This window comes from Saimiri boliviensis, chromosome 10 (assembly GCF_048565385.1).
Source record: "Saimiri boliviensis isolate mSaiBol1 chromosome 10, mSaiBol1.pri, whole genome shotgun sequence".
Lineage (NCBI taxonomy): Eukaryota > Metazoa > Chordata > Mammalia > Primates > Cebidae > Saimiri > Saimiri boliviensis.
The window spans coordinates 8940111-8957512 of NC_133458.1; the positions used below are offsets into that span (position 1 = coordinate 8940111).

General features: G+C 47.3%; 1 protein-coding gene and 1 pseudogene across 6 annotated transcripts in view; one reads left to right on the forward strand and one right to left on the reverse strand.

The window, feature by feature from the left end:
- Window positions 1-17402, forward strand: part of ZNF746 (zinc finger protein 746) — a 44406-nt gene that overhangs the window by 7718 nt on the left and 19286 nt on the right. The window contains exons 1-4 of one of the 6 annotated variants that reach the window (XM_039472706.2): window positions 11505-11815; window positions 14774-15073; window positions 15199-15280; window positions 16282-16395. In XM_039472706.2, the coding sequence (XP_039328640.1) occupies window positions 11792-11815; window positions 14774-15073; window positions 15199-15280; window positions 16282-16395 (520 nt within the window). In that variant the 5' untranslated portion in view covers window positions 11505-11791. Of the gene's footprint in view, window positions 1-11504; window positions 11816-11856; window positions 12478-14773; window positions 15074-15153; window positions 15281-16281; window positions 16396-17402 lie in introns of those variants that run through there. The other 5 variants (XM_039472704.2, XM_039472707.2, XM_039472705.2 and 2 more) reach the window with 5 other exon arrangements.
- On the reverse strand, window positions 6269-7683 carry LOC101027759 (putative elongation factor 1-alpha-like 3; annotated as a pseudogene).

Consider the following 17402-nt stretch of genomic DNA (forward strand, 5'->3'; position numbering starts at 1 on the left):
CACAAAAGCACAACACATTCAACTTTGGGGACTTGCAGGAAAGGGTGGCAGGTAGTGATAGATAAAAAACTGTACATTGGGTACAGTGTACACTGTTCAGGTGATGGGTACACCAAAAACTCAGAAATCACCACTAAAGATCTTATTCATGTAACCAAACAGCACCTATTCTCCTAAAAACTTATTGAAATATAAAAATTTAAATTTTTTAAAAATAAATTTTAAAAATAAATAAATAAATAAATAAAACATCTGAGATAAACTATTATCATTCTAGCATGGAGACTTCTGGTAGTCTGACTTGATCTGGGACAGAATTTGGAAATCTGGAAAAATGAATGACATAACCTTTAAAATTATGCTAAGTAAAAGAAGCCATTCACAAAGGACCACATATTACATAATTTCATTTATAGAAAATGTTCCAAATAGGCAAATCTATAGAAATAGAAAGTAAATTGGTGATTGCATAGGGCTAGGGGATTTGGGTAACATAGGGTGATGGCTACAAGGTATGGGTTACTTTTGGGAGTGGGTTAAATAGTGTTTCACCAAAATTCATGTTCATCCAGAATCTCAGAATGTTACCTTATTTGGAAATACAGTTTTTATAGATGTAATTAAAGTAGAGGTTAGAGTGGGATGTAAATCCAATGATGATAATGCCCTTATAAGAGACAGAAAAGGACACACAGACCACACAGACACATAGGTAAGGCCATGTAAAGACAAAGGTAGGGATTGGAGTGATGCAGCCACAGGCTAAGGAGTTCCAGAAACCACCAGAAGCTGGAAAAGACAAGGAAGTACCTCTTCAGAACCTTTGAAGGGAGCGTGTCCCTGCCAGTGCCCTGATTTTGGTCTTTTGGCTTCCTGAGCCATAAGAGAATAAATTTCTGTTGTTTTAAGCCACCCAGTTTGTGGCAATCTGTTATAGTAGCCCTAGAAAACTAATTAAGTTACATATTCATTCACCATTTCTTCAGTATTTTAGATGTTACAATACAAAACCACGATTTATTAAAATCCTCTTTAAGTTACTGATCTTAACACTTGGACAATATAGGATGTTACAACATTTTAAGTCCATTTATTCTCTATCTTGCCTTTTCTATTATTACTATCATGTTTTGGAAAACCCTATATATAAATTAAAGATGAGACACATTATTATTATTATCATTATTATTATTATTTATTATTATTATTATTGCTTTACACAGTCAAAATTAATGCAGACTTACATGGATATTTACTTTTTCTGTTGCTCTTCATTCCTTTCTGCATTTACACCTTCCTTCATCTGACTCATCCTTCTTTTGCCTTAAGAACTCCCCTCTTTATTTTCTTTAGTAAGGATGTGTTGCTAACAAATTATCTGTTTTTGCTTTTTGGGGTTGTCTTTATTGTATGTTTGTGTTTTAAGGATACTTTTGTTGAGTATAAAATTGTAGGTTGTCAGCTATTTTCTTTAAGTTCTTTCAAAGTGTCATTCTGTTGTCCTTTGGCTTCCATTTTTCTGTTGAAAAGTTAGTGATAGGTCTTATTTTATGTTATTTGGAAATTAATATGTCATTTTAATCTGGCTTATATTTATAGTATTTCTATAGTATATATTTAGAGTATTTCCTTTTGTCCTTTGGTTTTCAGTTATTTGTCTGTGAGGCTAGGCCTAGACTCCTTTTTTGTAAGTGAGGGTTTTTTCTTAATAGACTATTTTTAAGAACAGTTTTAGGTTCAAAGCAAAATTGAGCAGAAGGTACAGAGTTCCCATGACAAATAAACCACAGTATATTTATCAATTCACATAGTTACCTTTTTATTTATTCTAATTGGAGTTTGTAACTCTTGCAAGTTGCAGCTTTTCTCATTTCATTTGTTTTGAAAAATTATTGGTCAATATCTCTTTATGTATTACTCCACCTCTTTTCTCTTTCTCCTGTCCTTCTGGGTTTCCAATTATACATATGTTAGGCCATTTCTCCATGTCCCATATTCTCTTTTAGATTTTCTATATCTTTCACTATTTGTGTCTCTGTGCATCAGTCTGGATATTTTCTTCTCATCTGTATTCTGGTTTGCCAATTCCTGCTTCAGCTGTGCCCACTGTGCTGTTAAACTCATCTACCAAGTTATCTATTTACATTATAGAATTACCGTTTGATTCTTTTTATCATATCTAATTCTCCATTGAAATTATTAATCACATTTAAACTTATAAATAACAGTTAAACTAAAGTCTGTGTCTGGTAACTTTACTATCTGGCTTTCTCAAGAATTTGTGTCTATTTTCTGTGTTTCTCTTGATTCTCACTCGATTTTATCTTTTTGCATGTTTGGTTGTTTTTGATTGAGTGACAGATACTATATTTGAAAATGTGATATTTTGATGTTCTTCAAGAAATTAACTTTTTTTCAGAGAAATTTGCTTTTCCTCTTGTCAGGCAGTTAGAGTAGAAGCAGATTATCATAGATCAATTTGGAAATGATATGATTCCAGATTAGATGTGAGTTTTTATGAAGCTGATCTAGCCCTGCAAGGGTCAAAGCTGAAAGGATGGTGTGTTTATCAGGACCTCTTTTCTCAACAATGAGAGCTCCAATTTGTCCTCTCACTGTCTCATCTGAGCTTTTGTGCTTATCTCTTAGCATTGGCGACCCTCCTTTTATAGCAACCAGTCATACAACCTCAAGAGCAATCTTTCAAAATACCTAATTCTCCCTGCTCAGAATTTATCAGTTACTCTCCAATTTCTAAGTCAGTAGTTTCCAAAGTGTGTTCCATGGAAATTCTTCTAAAACCTCCAGTAGGGATGTGGAAGTGGTCAGGCTGCCAGGAGACTTGTGAACTCCCCCTACACGTTGCACACACACACTTCCACAGGGCAGTTTCTCATTGATCCAATTTCTATATTGCACTTGTCAGATTTTTATTTGAAGAAACGGGGGCTTGGAGCTAAAATGATTTGATAGCACTTGACTTAGATAACAGTATCTAAATAATTAACATGAGGCCAGGCAGTGGTTCACACCTGTAATCCTAGCACTCTGGAAGGCCAAGGCAGGTGGATCACTTGAGCTCAGGAGTTCAAGACCAGCCTGGGCAACATGCCAAAACTCCATCTCCACCAACAAACAAGATTAGTCAGGTGTGGTGGCATGTACCTAAAGTCCCAGCTACTTGGGATGCTAAGGCAGGAGGATTGCTTGAGCCCAGAAGGTTGAGGCTGCAGTGAGCCAAAATCATGCCACTACACTCCAGCCCAGGTGATAAAGTGAGACCCTGTCTCAAAAAAAGTAGTAAAAATTACAATAAATTATGAAGATGGTATACAGAACTACTTATGATCTCAACTCAGTCTTATTTCTTGCCTCTCATCCCTCACCCCATCCCATGGCCACCCACCATTCTAACCAGACTGAATTTTTTGTCATTCTCTATGCATGGTCCCATCCCCCCATATTTCAGACATTCTATTTCCTGTCTGGAGTATTCCTTTGACCCAAGTTTGCTTAGCAAACTTCTACTGATCCTTCACTGTTCAGCTCAAGTTACCTGCTTTGAGAAGAGATCCCTGACTCCTAGGCAAGACTTAGCACTCCTTCACTCTCCTGAATTTTGTTTTCACATCTATTCCCTTATTGTTGTTGACTGGCACATCCATCTCTGACTAGACAGTGAGCTCCTTGAGGCAAGGACTGCAGCTTTTATCTTTGTGCTGAACCCTGGGCAGTTTTTATTGAACAAATGACCATGCATACTTGTTTTCCCAGGACAATCATAATTTCAGATACTCTCTTTTATTCAAATGAATACATAAATTATCCCACATTTTTCTATACTTGAGGTCCAAATTGCATCTCCCAGAATATCTCTTTGCACCAATAAATGACATAAAGATCTTTTGTTATACTAAAAACCCTAAGTTTTCTGTTTAGACAATACTGTCACCTTGATTTTATACACTTCATGACCAACACCTGGCTGAGGACCCAGTAAGTGCTCAGTATAGACTTGCTGACTAACTTCTACTGAGTGGGTTTTGTCCCTAGCCAAGCTCAAAAGAACTCTGTGTTCCTATAAAATATTCTTCATTTCATCTGACTAGGCTTTGATGCAACAGGCTTCCCCCACTCTGAAAGCCATTAGGGACTATTGTGAGGTCCTCAAAAATGGATGACTCAAAGGTCAGCCCTATAAAACTTCAAAACCTCTTGTAAATATGAGTCAGCATCTGAGTAATAAGCTTGTTTCTATTATAATTAATAATATCATTGCTGGGGTGGGCCATGTTCTGCACAGTAAGTACTCCTGAACGTACATGGTGAGAAATCTAATTTTTGTACCTAGAACATTATTTTCAAAAGCTGTGGAGATTTTAGTCATGGGGAAATTCAATAACTTTAGTTATTAAAAATTTTAAATGGATTGAAAAACAAAACTCTGATGCCTGTTTGATATGTCTGGATTTTTCCATACTTGCATATTTGGAGTGTGCTTAAAGTAAGGCCCTCCTGTATTCCTTTACCACCCACCCCATCTCCGCTGGTTCAAGGTGACCTCACTCCTGCCCTGGAGAGCTCAGGCACAGAGACTTGCACTCTGCTGAGGGAGCCTGGAATGCCCTGTTGTTCGTTCCTGTCACTCAAAGCTCTGATCCAAGAGAATATGCCAGGGCCCTGGGATGGGTCACTGTCTAAGCTGCTGACAGTCATAAACGCCCTTGGTGTAGGCAGGTTTTCACATCAGCATATCAGAATAACTGAGACTAGGGAAGGTTCTAGAAAACTTGAAAGACAATCATGGATGGTAGGGCACTGAACCTTCCTCTGCACAGTTGCCACTTGCCCACCTTGCCTCTGGCTTTCTAATGCCACATCAGGATCTTACCTCCAGGTTGGTGGAGGGTGATGCCATCATGGTGGAAACTCAGCAACACCTGAGATGCCTGGAGCTGTGCTTCTCAGACAGAGGCACAGACCCCCTGAAAGGGAGATCCAGGGTGAGGAGGGACGTGGGAGTGATACAGGAGCGGGGCAGGAAAGTGCTGAGTAGAGAAAGGCAGGGTCCCTGGCAAAGGCTCCATCCTCAGGCCTGTGACTGCAGACCTAGGTGAGGACAGGTAATTCTGTTTCCGTGCCCAAAGGTTGCATTTTCCAACCCTGGCCCACCACAGCCACCCCCAATCCTGTGCCTATAAAAGTCCTGAGACCCCAGTGAGCACAGACACAAGCAGCTGGACATTGGGTGGAACTCACCAGCAGAAGAACACAGTGGCAGACACCAGCGGGCCATCTATGGCGGGATGACATGCTGGTCAGCCGAGGCCAGGCAGAGGAGAGCCTGGCCACTGGGCGGCCCAATTCCAGGGGAAGACCACTTTCCCACTCCATCCTCCTTCTAGCCTCTCCATCCACTTCACTGAGAGCTACCAGCACTTAATTTAAAAACCTCACACCCATCCCCCAAGCCCACAGGTGATCCAATTTTTCTGGCACACTAAGGCAAGAACCCCAGGATAGAAAGCATTCTGTCCTTGTGATAAGGCAGAGGGTCTAACTGAGCTGTTTAACACAAGCCACCTATGGATGGCTAAACTTAAAGAGCGCATTGTCACACACACCTGCTGGGGCTTCAGGAGCTGTAAACACCCTACCCTAGATGCTGCTAGAGCCTCACAACCTGCCTGTCTGCATGCTCCTCCTAGAGGTTTGAGCAGCGGGACACCGAAAAAGTGAGCCACAGCCCCCATCTCACACCCTGCGAGGCAGATGAGGGAATGTTTCCCATTTCAGGAGCAAGAGAAGGGTCTTGAAACATCGAATCAACTTTTTTTTTTTTCTCATTAAACTTTTTTAATGGGTCTAAAATTCTGTGACAAATTTTTGGTCAAGTTGTTTCCATTAAAAAGTATTGATTTTTAATGGAAACAACAGGCCGGGCATGGTGGCTCACCCCTGTAATCCAAGCACTTTGGAGGCCAAGGTAGGTGGATCACCTGAGGTTGGGAGTTTAAGACCAGCCTGACCAACATGGTGAAACCCCATCTTTAAAATAAAAAATAAAAAATAAACTAGTAACTTAAAACTGCCACATGCAAAAAAGAAAACTAAAGTGGTCCACAAAACATTCTCCTTTCCTTCTGAAGTTTTTACGATGCTCTGCTATCATTAACGAGTCTTTTACGACTAAACTTAAAGGGCCAATTGAAACGAACAGTTCTGAGACCGTTCTTCCTCCACCGCTGATTAAGACCGAGGTGGCAGGTATTTGGGGATATATTCATTTAGCCTTCTGAGTTTTCTGGGCAGAGTTGGTGACCTTGCCAGCTCCAGCAGCCTTCTTGTCCACTGCTTTGAGGATACCCACCACAACTGTCTGTCTCATATCACAAACAGCAAAGCGACCCGGAGGTGGATGGTCTGAGAAGCTCTCAACATGCATGGGCTTGCCAGGAACCATATCAATGATAGCAGCATCACCAGACTTCAAGAATTTAGGGCCATCTTCCAGCTTTTTACCAGAATAGTGATCAATCTTTTCCTTCAGCTCAGCAACCTCACATGCAACGTGAGCCATGTGGCAATCCAGTACAGGGGCATAGCCAGCACTGATTTGGCCTGGATGGTTCAGGATAATCACCTGAGCAGTGAAGCCAGCTGCTTCCATTGGTGGGTCGTTCTTACTGTCACCAGCAACCTTGCCACGATGAACATCCTTGACAGACACATTCTTGATAGTGAAGCCCACATTGTCCCCAAAAAGAGCTTCCCTCAAAGCTTCATGGTGCATTTCAGCAGATTTCACTTCAGTTGTAATGTTGACTGGAGCAAAGGTGACCACCATACCAGGTTTGAGATACCAGTCTCCACTCGGCCAACAGGAACAGTACCGATACCACCAATTTGATAGACCTCCTGGAGAGGCAGGCGCAAGGGCTTGTCAGTTGGACTAGTTAGTGGTAGGCTGCAGTCCAGAGCCTCAAGCAACGGTTTCCACTGGCACTGCCATCCTTGCAGTGACTTTCTAACCCTTCAACCAAGGCATGTTAGCACTTGGCTCCAGCATGTTGTCACCATTCCAACCAGAAATTGGCACAAATGCTACTGTGTCGGGGTTGTAGCCAGTTTTCTTAATGTAAGTGCTGACTTCCTTAACGATTTCCTCATATCTCTTCTGGCTGTCCGGTGGCTCAGTGGAATCCATTTTGTTAACACCAACAATTAGTTGCTTCACACCCAGTGTGTAAGCCAGAAGGGCGTGCTCTCGGGTCTGCCCATTCTTGGAGACACCGGCTTCAAATTCACTAACATCAGCAGCAACAATCAGGACAGCACAGTCAGCCTGAGATGTCCCTGTAATCATGTTTTTGATGAAGTCTCTGTGTCCTGGGGCATCAATGATAGTCACGTAGTATTTGCTGGTCTTGAATTTCCACAAGGAGATACCAACGGTGATCCCACGTTCACGCTCAGCTGTCAGTTTATCCAAGACCCAGGTATACTTGAAGGAGCCCTTTCCCATCTCAGCAGCCTCCTTCTCTAGTTTTTCAATGATTCCTTGTCGATGCTATCACATTTATAGATTAGATGGCCAGTAGTGGTAGACTTGCCTGAATCTACGTGTCCAATGATGACAATGTGGATAGGAGTCTTTTCCTTTCCCATTTTGGCTTTTAGGTGTAGTTTTCACGACACCTGTGTTCCGGCGGCAAACCTGTTGTGGAAAAGACTCAAATTTTTACTGTGGTCAGTAACTCCCAATAATCTTTTGAAATTAAAACAAGCATGGATGTTTTATAAAGGAGACAAGATTTACATGGATGGTTGAAGTAGGACATGGCATCACAACTCTGGCTCCCAGAGGGCCATTTCAGGTAGCGTCCAGACACACAGGACGTGCATTCACTTTTCTCTGTACGCAAAGGCTCTGGTATAGAATATTTTCGAGGCCCTGGCCTCCAGCCAGCCAATCCCAGAGGCTTGTAAGTCTCCCAGCTCCCAGCAGAAGAGGGACAGAGGTAGCTTCTCAGAGCCATGGCCCTGTCCATCCCCATCTGCAATTTTCACTGAGGGATTTGAGGCAGGAAATTGGCACTGGCTCCACGGGAGAGACTCCAGGGCCAGCTGCAAGTTCTCCAGCACTTCACCATATCTAACAGCTGCAGGGTAACGCTCAGTGTGAGAGCACTCAGACAATGTAAGTGAAGTTAAGTTTGCAGACACCACCTGGAACGCAAGGATGCCTGCTGCAATGCCTGGCCAACTTCCACCATGCCTTTGTATCTGTCAGGATAGGCTAGGTTAAACTGTGGAACGAGCAACCCCAAAACCATGTGTCTTATTACAACAAAGAGTTTCATGTTCATGCTGTAAGTAGCTTATCATGGGGTGGCTGGGGTTTCTATTCAATGTCCCCTGCCTCCAGGATGCAGGCAAATACAGTACCCACCTCCTCAAATATTGCTGGGTTACCGTAGTAGAGGGAAAGAAAAAACACTGGCCAGAAATTGTCACATGGTCCAATCCAGCCAGAAGAAACCAGGAAGTGCCATCCAGCCATGTTCCTCAAAAGAAGCCAGTTGAAAATATTTAGTGGCAGCAATGATTACCACAACCTTTTTGAAAACCCCAAGCCTAAACTTTTAGGCTGTGGTGCCTGGTCCCAAGAGAAAAGCTCAGGTTGAAGGGAGCAGCTGGAAAAATAGAGGTACATCTGTTCTGCTTTACCTGCTGGAGTATAGGAAGCTCTCACAGGGGTGCATGGATCGGTAGCCCCTACATCTACACAGTCTGCACGGAGTCTGAACCACACACTTCCTGCCTCCCTGATACACGGAGTTGACATGTGGTCTCATGCTCAGCAGCCCTTCCAGGCTCTTTCTGGGTATGCTGAAGATGCGTTATGATTTTTTTTTTCCAGGAATGCTCAGCAGGAAGGTGGAGACTGTAGGGGTTGCATGAGTATTAGAGCAGAGGTGGGGGGTGATTATTTGGACTATCATTTATCACACCACACAGAGCAATCAATTAAGACTTATACTAAATCATTACTTTATGTTGCCTGAACCTGTCTGGTATTAGGCACTACAGGAGAGACAAGAGAAATACTATATAGCCCTTGCTCTCAGGGAACTCATAATCCAAGAGGTGAGTTAGGACACTGTCTATTACCTTGTATTATAATTTTTTTCTCAGTGTCAAATGAATGGTACTGATCGTAAAAATTATGAGAGTTGAGATAATGCAGAACTTGCTGCAGGCATGCTTGGCATGGAGAGACTTCACTGGAAGAATTAGGGCATAAGCTAGTCTGGGAAAGGTGTGATAACTTTGGGTGGGTAAAAGGAGAGTGGAAATGCATGAGGAAAGGCACAGGAATGGAAACTCTCATGAAAGGCACAGGGGTGGAAACTCTCATGAAAGGCACGGGGTGGAAACGCTCAGGCCTGCTTTTGACACATGTGCACACAGGCTGACTCATAGGTAGAAATGGAGGGAAAAGCTTTGGAAGCCTCATATTTCAATCCAAAGAGGTTTATCTTCACACTTTCTGCAGAGGCTGGAGGACCAGCCACCAGACATGCTTTGCAATAGATCCCTGTCTTCGGAGGAGGACAGAGCAAGTCATCATTTCCCTAACTTGGCAGTCAGGAGAGCCCCACCTTCACCCTTACTTCAACCCGTACAAGGAACTTGTTAAAAAGAGACCTTCTTGTAAAATAAGTTTTCTCCACAATACTCAGGACCCATCCCAGAGACATTTTGATTCAGTAGATATGAGATGGGATCCAGAAATCCATATCCTTCACAAGCTTCCCCAGAGACCGATGCAGCAGTTCTGAGAGCTAGGCTTGGAAATTAGTACCTAGACACGGTCCTGGCACATCCAATTCAGCCTGTCAAAGTAGACTTTTTAAATTGCACACTAAAAAGTGTCTCACTTCTAATCACTGTATTTCTGTTGCAGGTGTACTCTCCGTCCATTTGACCCAATGACTTAGAGCTGCCCTGGAATTTTTCTTTTTTTGAGACAGCATCTTGCTCTATTGCCCAGGCCAGAGTGCAGTGGTGCGATCTCGGCTCACTGCAACCTCGACCTCCCGGGTTAAAGCAATTCTTGTGCCTTGACCTCCCCAGGAGTTGGAATTACAAGCCCTGCTCATTTTTTCTATTTTTAGTAGAGATGGGGTTTTGCCGTGTTGCCCAGGCTGGTCTCAAACTCCTGCGCTCGAGCAATCCGCCCACCTCGGCCTCCCAAAGTGTTAGAATTACAGGTGTGAGCCCTGCCCCCAGCCCTAAAATGCTTTATATCTTCCTGCCTCGATTTTTTTTTTTTTTTTTTTTTTTTTTGGCTGTCATCCAGCTCACACCCCTACTACCACCTTCTGGTCTGAAATGCTCTCTGACTATCAATATTTTGCCAACCCTTCAAGATCCAGCTCAAATTTTATCTATTCTATAAGGTCTGCCTTGTTTGAAAAAGATTACAGATCTCACATATTTTCTTCTCAGTGTGTGCTCGTTGGTTGGCTGGTCAGTCTTAGGGAATACACAGATAAGCAGTCGTGTTCCTGAAAGGCAATGCCCTCTGTAACCACGTGGGGGCCGTCCAAGGCACCCTCCTTCCCCTGCTCTGGTTTGCCTCTTTAATTTAAATTTTTATTTTTCTCTCCTTGTTTAAAAATACTATCCTTGTTATGGAAAAATAAAAACATGAATTTGAAAAAATTAGAAAACGCATAAAAACGGCCTGTGGTCTATTAAACTACTTAGGCCATGTTCATATATATGCTCCCAAACTTTTCAAAACTATAATTATACATCTACACAGTATATAATGCTATATATAATGTTATATATTGTTTTAAAACGCTAATTTAAAACAAAGGATCGTTCTCGACAGGATTTTTTTTTTTAATATCATGAACATCTGTCCCTACCAAGACCTTCACCAAAATAATTTTAAATGATGGTATTGCGTTCCACTCCTCGTGCCATTTAAAAATCTTTACTATAATAAACACATTATAGAAAATGCTAAGTGGCGTCTACTGGGGTTCACCGAACTATATTATTATTGTTGGAAGTATTTATTCCATTTCAAACACAGATGGGCATGAGTACATCTGTCCCCCCGCAAATAGCCCAAACCTCCAGGTCCAGGACCTCGGAGGGCAGAAGTGCTCGTGGGGTGCGCGGAGGGGGGCGGGGCATCCCCGGAAGAGAGGGCCGTCCTGGCCGCGGTCACCCGGGAGACGCCCTGCCCGGAGGCCCCTGCTCGCCCGCGGGCGCAGCCAGGCTGGTCCCACCAAGAGGACCCTCTGGGTAACCGGGTCCCTTGGGCCGGGCCGCGGGGCCGGCGCAGTGACTCCCCCAGAGCTCGGCGGTCGGGCAGTGGTCGCCGGGACCGCCCAGAGTCCCTGGGTCCTCCCGTCGGGCCCCGCGGGCGGGGCCGGGCGGGGCCGCGGGCGGGCGGGCGCCGCGCCTGCAGTTCGCCTCTCGGGCTGCAGGTGGGGCTGTGCGGCCGCGCTGCCTCCAGGAAGCCTCACGGGCCTTCGTCTGCCGGGCCGCAGCGCCGGCTCCCAGGATGCAGTGTGGACCCGCCGGGTGCTGACGGAGGCGACGCGACTGCGGGTGGCGCGGCGCAGGGGCGGCCAGCGAGGAGCGGCGGCGGAGGCAGGGCCGGGCGGGCGCCGCCTGCGGAGAGCACCGGGCGGCCGGGCCTGCGTGGGGCCGCGCGCGGCGGCGGCGACGACTTCCTCCGGGCCGGGCGGGACAGCGCAGGGCCATGGCCGAGGCGGTCGCGGCTCCGGTAAGGGCGACCCGCGCGCGCACGGACTCGCGGCCTGGGGGCCCCAGGCGGTCCGGGCCCGGCACACCGCGCCGCAGGCCCTGGGGAGGGGCTCCGGGGGCCGGGCCGGACCACCGGGCCTGGGGTTCCCACGAACTGGGCGCGGGGTCCGCCGGGGCCTACTGCGCCCTCCGGCCGGGCCCCCACTCCGGGCGGCGCCCGAGCGCTGGCGGAACGGTTGTCCCCGCGCCGGGGCCGCCCCACGCCAAGTTCCTTGGGCCCTCCCGGGCTTCCTGCCCCCACCCCAGCCGCTGTCCCCTCCTTCTGGATGCCCCCCAACCGCTGCTCTTTTATCTGCCTGGCGCTCGGCCTGTGGGCCCGGTGGCACCTGGAAGGTGTCCAGCTTCGAATCCGCATAACAACGACACCCACTACGTGCCCAGCTCCCCCGGGTCGGCGCGGAAGGGAACATAGAGCCAGGCACTGCACCAGCCCTGCTGAGGCATTAGTATGTCCTCATAGCGAGCCCGTGGGGTGGGTACTGTTACCTCTGTCATACAAAAGAAAAACCTGGGGCCTAGAGAAGTTAACTTGCCCAGGATCGCACAGCTGGAAAGTGCGAAAAGACACACAGCGGCTCTGTGTGTTCAAGGACCAAGCAGACAGGTACGCGGGCAGAAAAGGTGAGTGCTGGCACCCAGGTGGAAGCTTGCGCTGGGCTCCAGGGGTATGAGCGTCAGGGGGGCGCCTGGTACCGCTGCTCACCCCTCCTGGCTGATACTCTGCGCCTCTGAGATTTGAGCCAGGCTTTTAGGGGAGGCTGGGATTTCATCAGGCCGGGCTAGACCCGTAGAGCTTTCAGGGAGGGAGGAGTGCCTGGGCAAAGGCGCAGAGAGACGGGGCAGTGCAGGGTGAGGGACAGAAAGGAGTCCCATGAGCCCAAAGAGGATGCTTTTGGTTCGGAGGCAGTGGGAGAGGAGGCTGCGGAGACTAGGAAGGGGCCTGCATGCCGGGACTTGATCCTGCGGGTGGGCAGCGGGTGAGGGATCTGGCTCCTCTTACCATCAGCTTCTCTCAAGCAAAGAGTTTGGGCTCCCCAGGCAGGAGTCTAAGGACAGCCCCACATATTCCAGCCACCAGTCAGTAAGAAGCTGGGCTGGAATGGGCAGCGCACAGTGGCCACCTCCCACCGCATAGTGTGAAGGCCTCACACAGGGCTTCCTGGCCCCATCACAGTTGTAAGAAAACCGTGCATCCTGTTATCCATGTGTAAAAGACGAATATTTTCCTGATAAGTTTATGCAGCGGTCCCTTTCATGCCACACAAAGACTGTAATAATGCACTTGGAGGATGGGTAGGATTTCAGCGGATGGGGAGCTGGTGACCAGGTACAGGGATGCTTCCGGAGTAAACTCTTGGCGTCTGGGATCACGTGACAGGGACTGATCTGAGAAAGGAGAGGCGAGGGAAGGAACAGTGGCCTTAGGTGGAGGGCAGACTCAAGCCCAGAACCAAGTCGGCCCGCCCAGTTGCCTGTGGGACCACCTACTCTTTCGGAGCAAGACCCTCACCCTCATCCGGGTTTTCAACTAGAAGCAGAACCTCCCAGCCTTGGAGACCCCTTAGAGTCCTACCTTCTTGGGGTTCTGCTTCCCTCCAGATATCCAGACAGGTTCTTAAGCACCGTCCTGGACAAGTTTTTTTCTGCCCCTGCTGAAACTCTCTTTTTTTTTTTTTTTTTTTTTTTTTTCTATTTTTTGAGGTGTCCATGCGCGTTCTAGTTCTCAGTGACTTTCTCTAAGTGAATCCACACGGTTCCAGGTAGCTACTTCTTCATTTTGGAAATAGTCGTCAACCTTTTGTTGAGGAATTATTCTGCAGACTGTTGTCAGGAGGCGTTGATCCTGGGTCCCCAACATCAGGAGCTCCTCTCTGCCCTGTAAATGTGGGTGGCTCAAGCAGTCCAGCTCCCCACCCAAGGCAAATTGTGCCTATTCTTCCTTGTCCCAGCTGCCAGTCACTGATATGCCATGTGAACGTTTCCAGTGATAGAGAAGCTCATCTTCTTTAATTCATATGGCTGCTGTCCATATACAAGCCTAACTTTTTGGCATATGTCTGTTTTCCTGACCCGTCTGTAGGCATGTCACTGCTCCTGGTGTGGCTACACACATGTCTGAGGCCATCGTTTTAACCTTGAGCGGGGTGGGAATTGGGAATGAGAAAGAATCTTGTGGGGCTCATGCAATGTCAAAAACCTAACTGGCTGATGGAGGTTTGCAGTCGTGGAGATTTTAGCTTGTTGGGGAGGGGCAGATGGGGACAAAATGAGGCTGTCCTGGGGGGAAGAGGAACTGGCCATTAGATTTTTATGTTTATTAAAAGGGGACATGAGATGCTTTAAAAAAAAGAAAGAAAGAAAGAAAGAAAAAAGAAAAGTTGAGCAATACTCTTGTTTGTGCTGTTTCAGTGAACCAGCTGTTTTTTTTTTTTGCTGGGTCATCATCAGTAGTCAGTTCCTGTGTAATCATGACGGGAGGGGCAGGCTGGGCTCTAGTAAATCTGCAGTTTACCATTTCTCCACTAAAATGCCCAGCAATGCTAAGTCACTGTTTACGTAGCAAGATTGCACTGGGTACCGACCATGTGTCAAGGACTGTGGCGTGAAAAGATGCAGTACCATGTTCAGGGAGCCCACAGTGTAGGCGTGGGGAGGAAATTACCGTGTAGAGTGGTAAGTGCCATGATAGAGGTCTACATTGTGCTGCAGAGGCCTGGAGCAAGGGCTCCCACCCAGACATAGACCTAAGATACCCAAGCAGTGATTGCCAACTTGAGATCTGGCATATGGTACGGGATGGCCCCACTTGTCCACACACGTGAGTTCCCAGCCCAGCTCCCCTGGGCTTAGGGAGAGAGGGGATCAATGAAGACAATGGGTGGAATGAATGATGTTGTTTCTCTTCTGTTTCTGAAAGATTTCTCCGTGGACAATGGCAGCCACGATTCAGGCCATGGAGAGGAAGATTGAATCACAGGCTGCTCGCCTGCTTTCCCTAGAAGGTCGAACCGGGATGGCTGAGAAGAAGCTGGCCGACTGCGAGAAGACAGCCGTGGAGTTCGGGAACCAGCTGGAGGGCAAGTGGGCCGTGCTGGGGACGCTGCTGCAGGAGTACGGGCTGCTGCAGAGGCGGCTGGAGAACGTGGAGAACCTGCTGCGCAACAGGAACTTCTGGATCCTGCGGCTGCCCCCGGGCAGCAAGGGGGAGGCCCCCAAGGTAGCCCTGGGACGCCCTGGGGTGTGGGAGCCTGAGGGGCTGAGCCTGTGAGTGAGTGAATGTGACACTTGTGGTTTCAGGTGCCCGTGACCTTTGATGATGTGGCCGTGTATTTCTCCGAGCAGGAGTGGGGCAAGCTGGAGGACTGGCAGAAGGAGCTCTACAAGCATGTGATGAGGGGCAACTACGAGACGCTGGTCTCCCTGGGTAAGGCCTGACACCCACTTCTCTGTTAAATGGGATTTTGCAAATCCTCAAACTTCTCTCTCCACATAGTTGTTTCATGGCAGTGATATGTGAATCACCAGAAACGTTGTTGACCTTGCAAGTCGTTACCACCTGTGAAAGATGAACCCTGGGTGATGGAATCAAAAGCTCCCTTCTCCCTGTGCAGAGGATCCCAGAATGCCAGGCTGGGAGAGTTGGTGGCATCTCTTCTCCGCAGGCCCAGGGTGTGGACCTTTCTGTTGGTGCTGACTTGGAGCAGGGAAGGCCCCTCCTGCTCTCAGATCCAGTATGTAATCCACTCACATTTGAGAAAGACTTTCTTTCAGCCTTCTGCAGAGATGCGTGGCCCTTACGGCGCCATGCCTCGAGGTCAGTGGAGACCATGGGCAGACGGTGCTGCTTGCAGCAGACATTTTCTTCGTGCCTCAGAACTCTGCTTCCCTCAGCCCCTGGGGCTACTGCTGCTCTCATTTGATCCTGCCCAGGAAGGGCCTGGACTCTGTTTCTTCCTGGGCTGATTTCCTCTTCCCGATGGTTTCTGTGTGACCCCGGAGCTGAGGGCAGTGAGGCCTGATAGAGAGGACGGGAGCAAGTGCAGTCGTGAGGTGACATTTCGTCAGCACAAGTGTGCCACAGTTTCACATGCACGCTCTGTGGCAGTTTCTTCACTCTGGCGCTGCTGACATTTGGGACCGGGTGATTCTGTGTCGGGGCCATCCTCTGCATTGTAGGATGTTCAGCAGCAGCCCTGACCTCTACCCCCAGATGCCAGTCACCTCTCCCCAAGCCCTGGGCACAGCAATCAGAATTGTGTCCAGATGTTGCCGAACGTCCCCGGGGAGCAAAACTGCCTGTGTCTGAGAGCTCCTGCTCTGTGACAGTCAAGAGATTTCCTTTTTAGACCATTGCTGGTTTTCCGGGCTGACTGTCCCCAGCTCTGACTGGAACGAGGCAAAAACTAACCTTCTGTCTTTCCTCAGACTACGCCATCTCCAAGCCCGAGGTCCTCTCCCAGATTGAACAAGGGAAGGAGCCCTGCAGCTGGCGCCGCCCCGGCCCCAAGATTCCAGATGTTCCTGTGGACCCCAGTCCAGGTAAGGGCTGGGAGAAGGCCAGGGAGGCATCAGGTGATCTGCGGGAGACAGACGGAAAGGCCAGGAACGGTGTGCTCTTTCCAGAGAGAGCCGAGGAGACACGTCAAACTTACTTGCTTTTAGTCTGAGTTTTTTTATGGTAGAGTTTTAACTTCTGATTTACTCAGCTAATGCTCCAGAAATGAACACTTTCTATCAGGGAAACAGGTAACAAACCTGTTCTTGTAGGAAGAGACAACGCCAGGGCACAGATGGCGGGAGGGAGAGGAGGAGACTGAGAGGGAAGGCAGGAGAATAGTCGACTCTTGAACAACACAGGGGCCAGGGGTGACAGACCCCGATCCCAGGCAGCCCAAGGTCTATGTGTAACTTTTGACTCACCTGAAAGTTAACTGCTAATAGTCTCCTGTTGACCAGAAGCCTTAATGATACTATGAACAATCAGTAACACATATTTTATATGTTCTAGTTATTGTATACTGTATACTTAAAATAAGCTACAGAAAAATGATTAGGAAAATAAGGAAAAGGAAATATGTTTACTACTCATTAAATGGAAGTGGGTCATCATAACGTCATCATCCTCAGCGTCACCTTCAGACTGAGTAGGCTGAGGAGGGAGAGGAGGGGTTGTTCTTGCTGTCTCAGGGGTGGCAGAGGAGAAGAAAATCCACTTGTAAGTGGGCCTCCGTAGTTCAAACCCATGTCGTTCAAGGGTCAGCTGTATATTGAAGATAACATTAATTCAAAGCTTTATAAAGAGAGCCTTGTCTCTGAAAACCAACCTGAATTTAAAGCAGTAGCAGTTGTAGAACATACATCCATTGGTCAGCCATATGGTTCCGTTGATTAGAAGCACACATTTATTTAAGGTGAATCTGGTTACCAGATACCAGTGTCTCAGATTTCCCTGGAACTACTCAGCACCTGTGAAAGTCAAGAGAAAGATGGACACAGGAAAAACAAAATTCCTCAAGTGAAGTGAAGACCTGCTGGGTCATTTGACC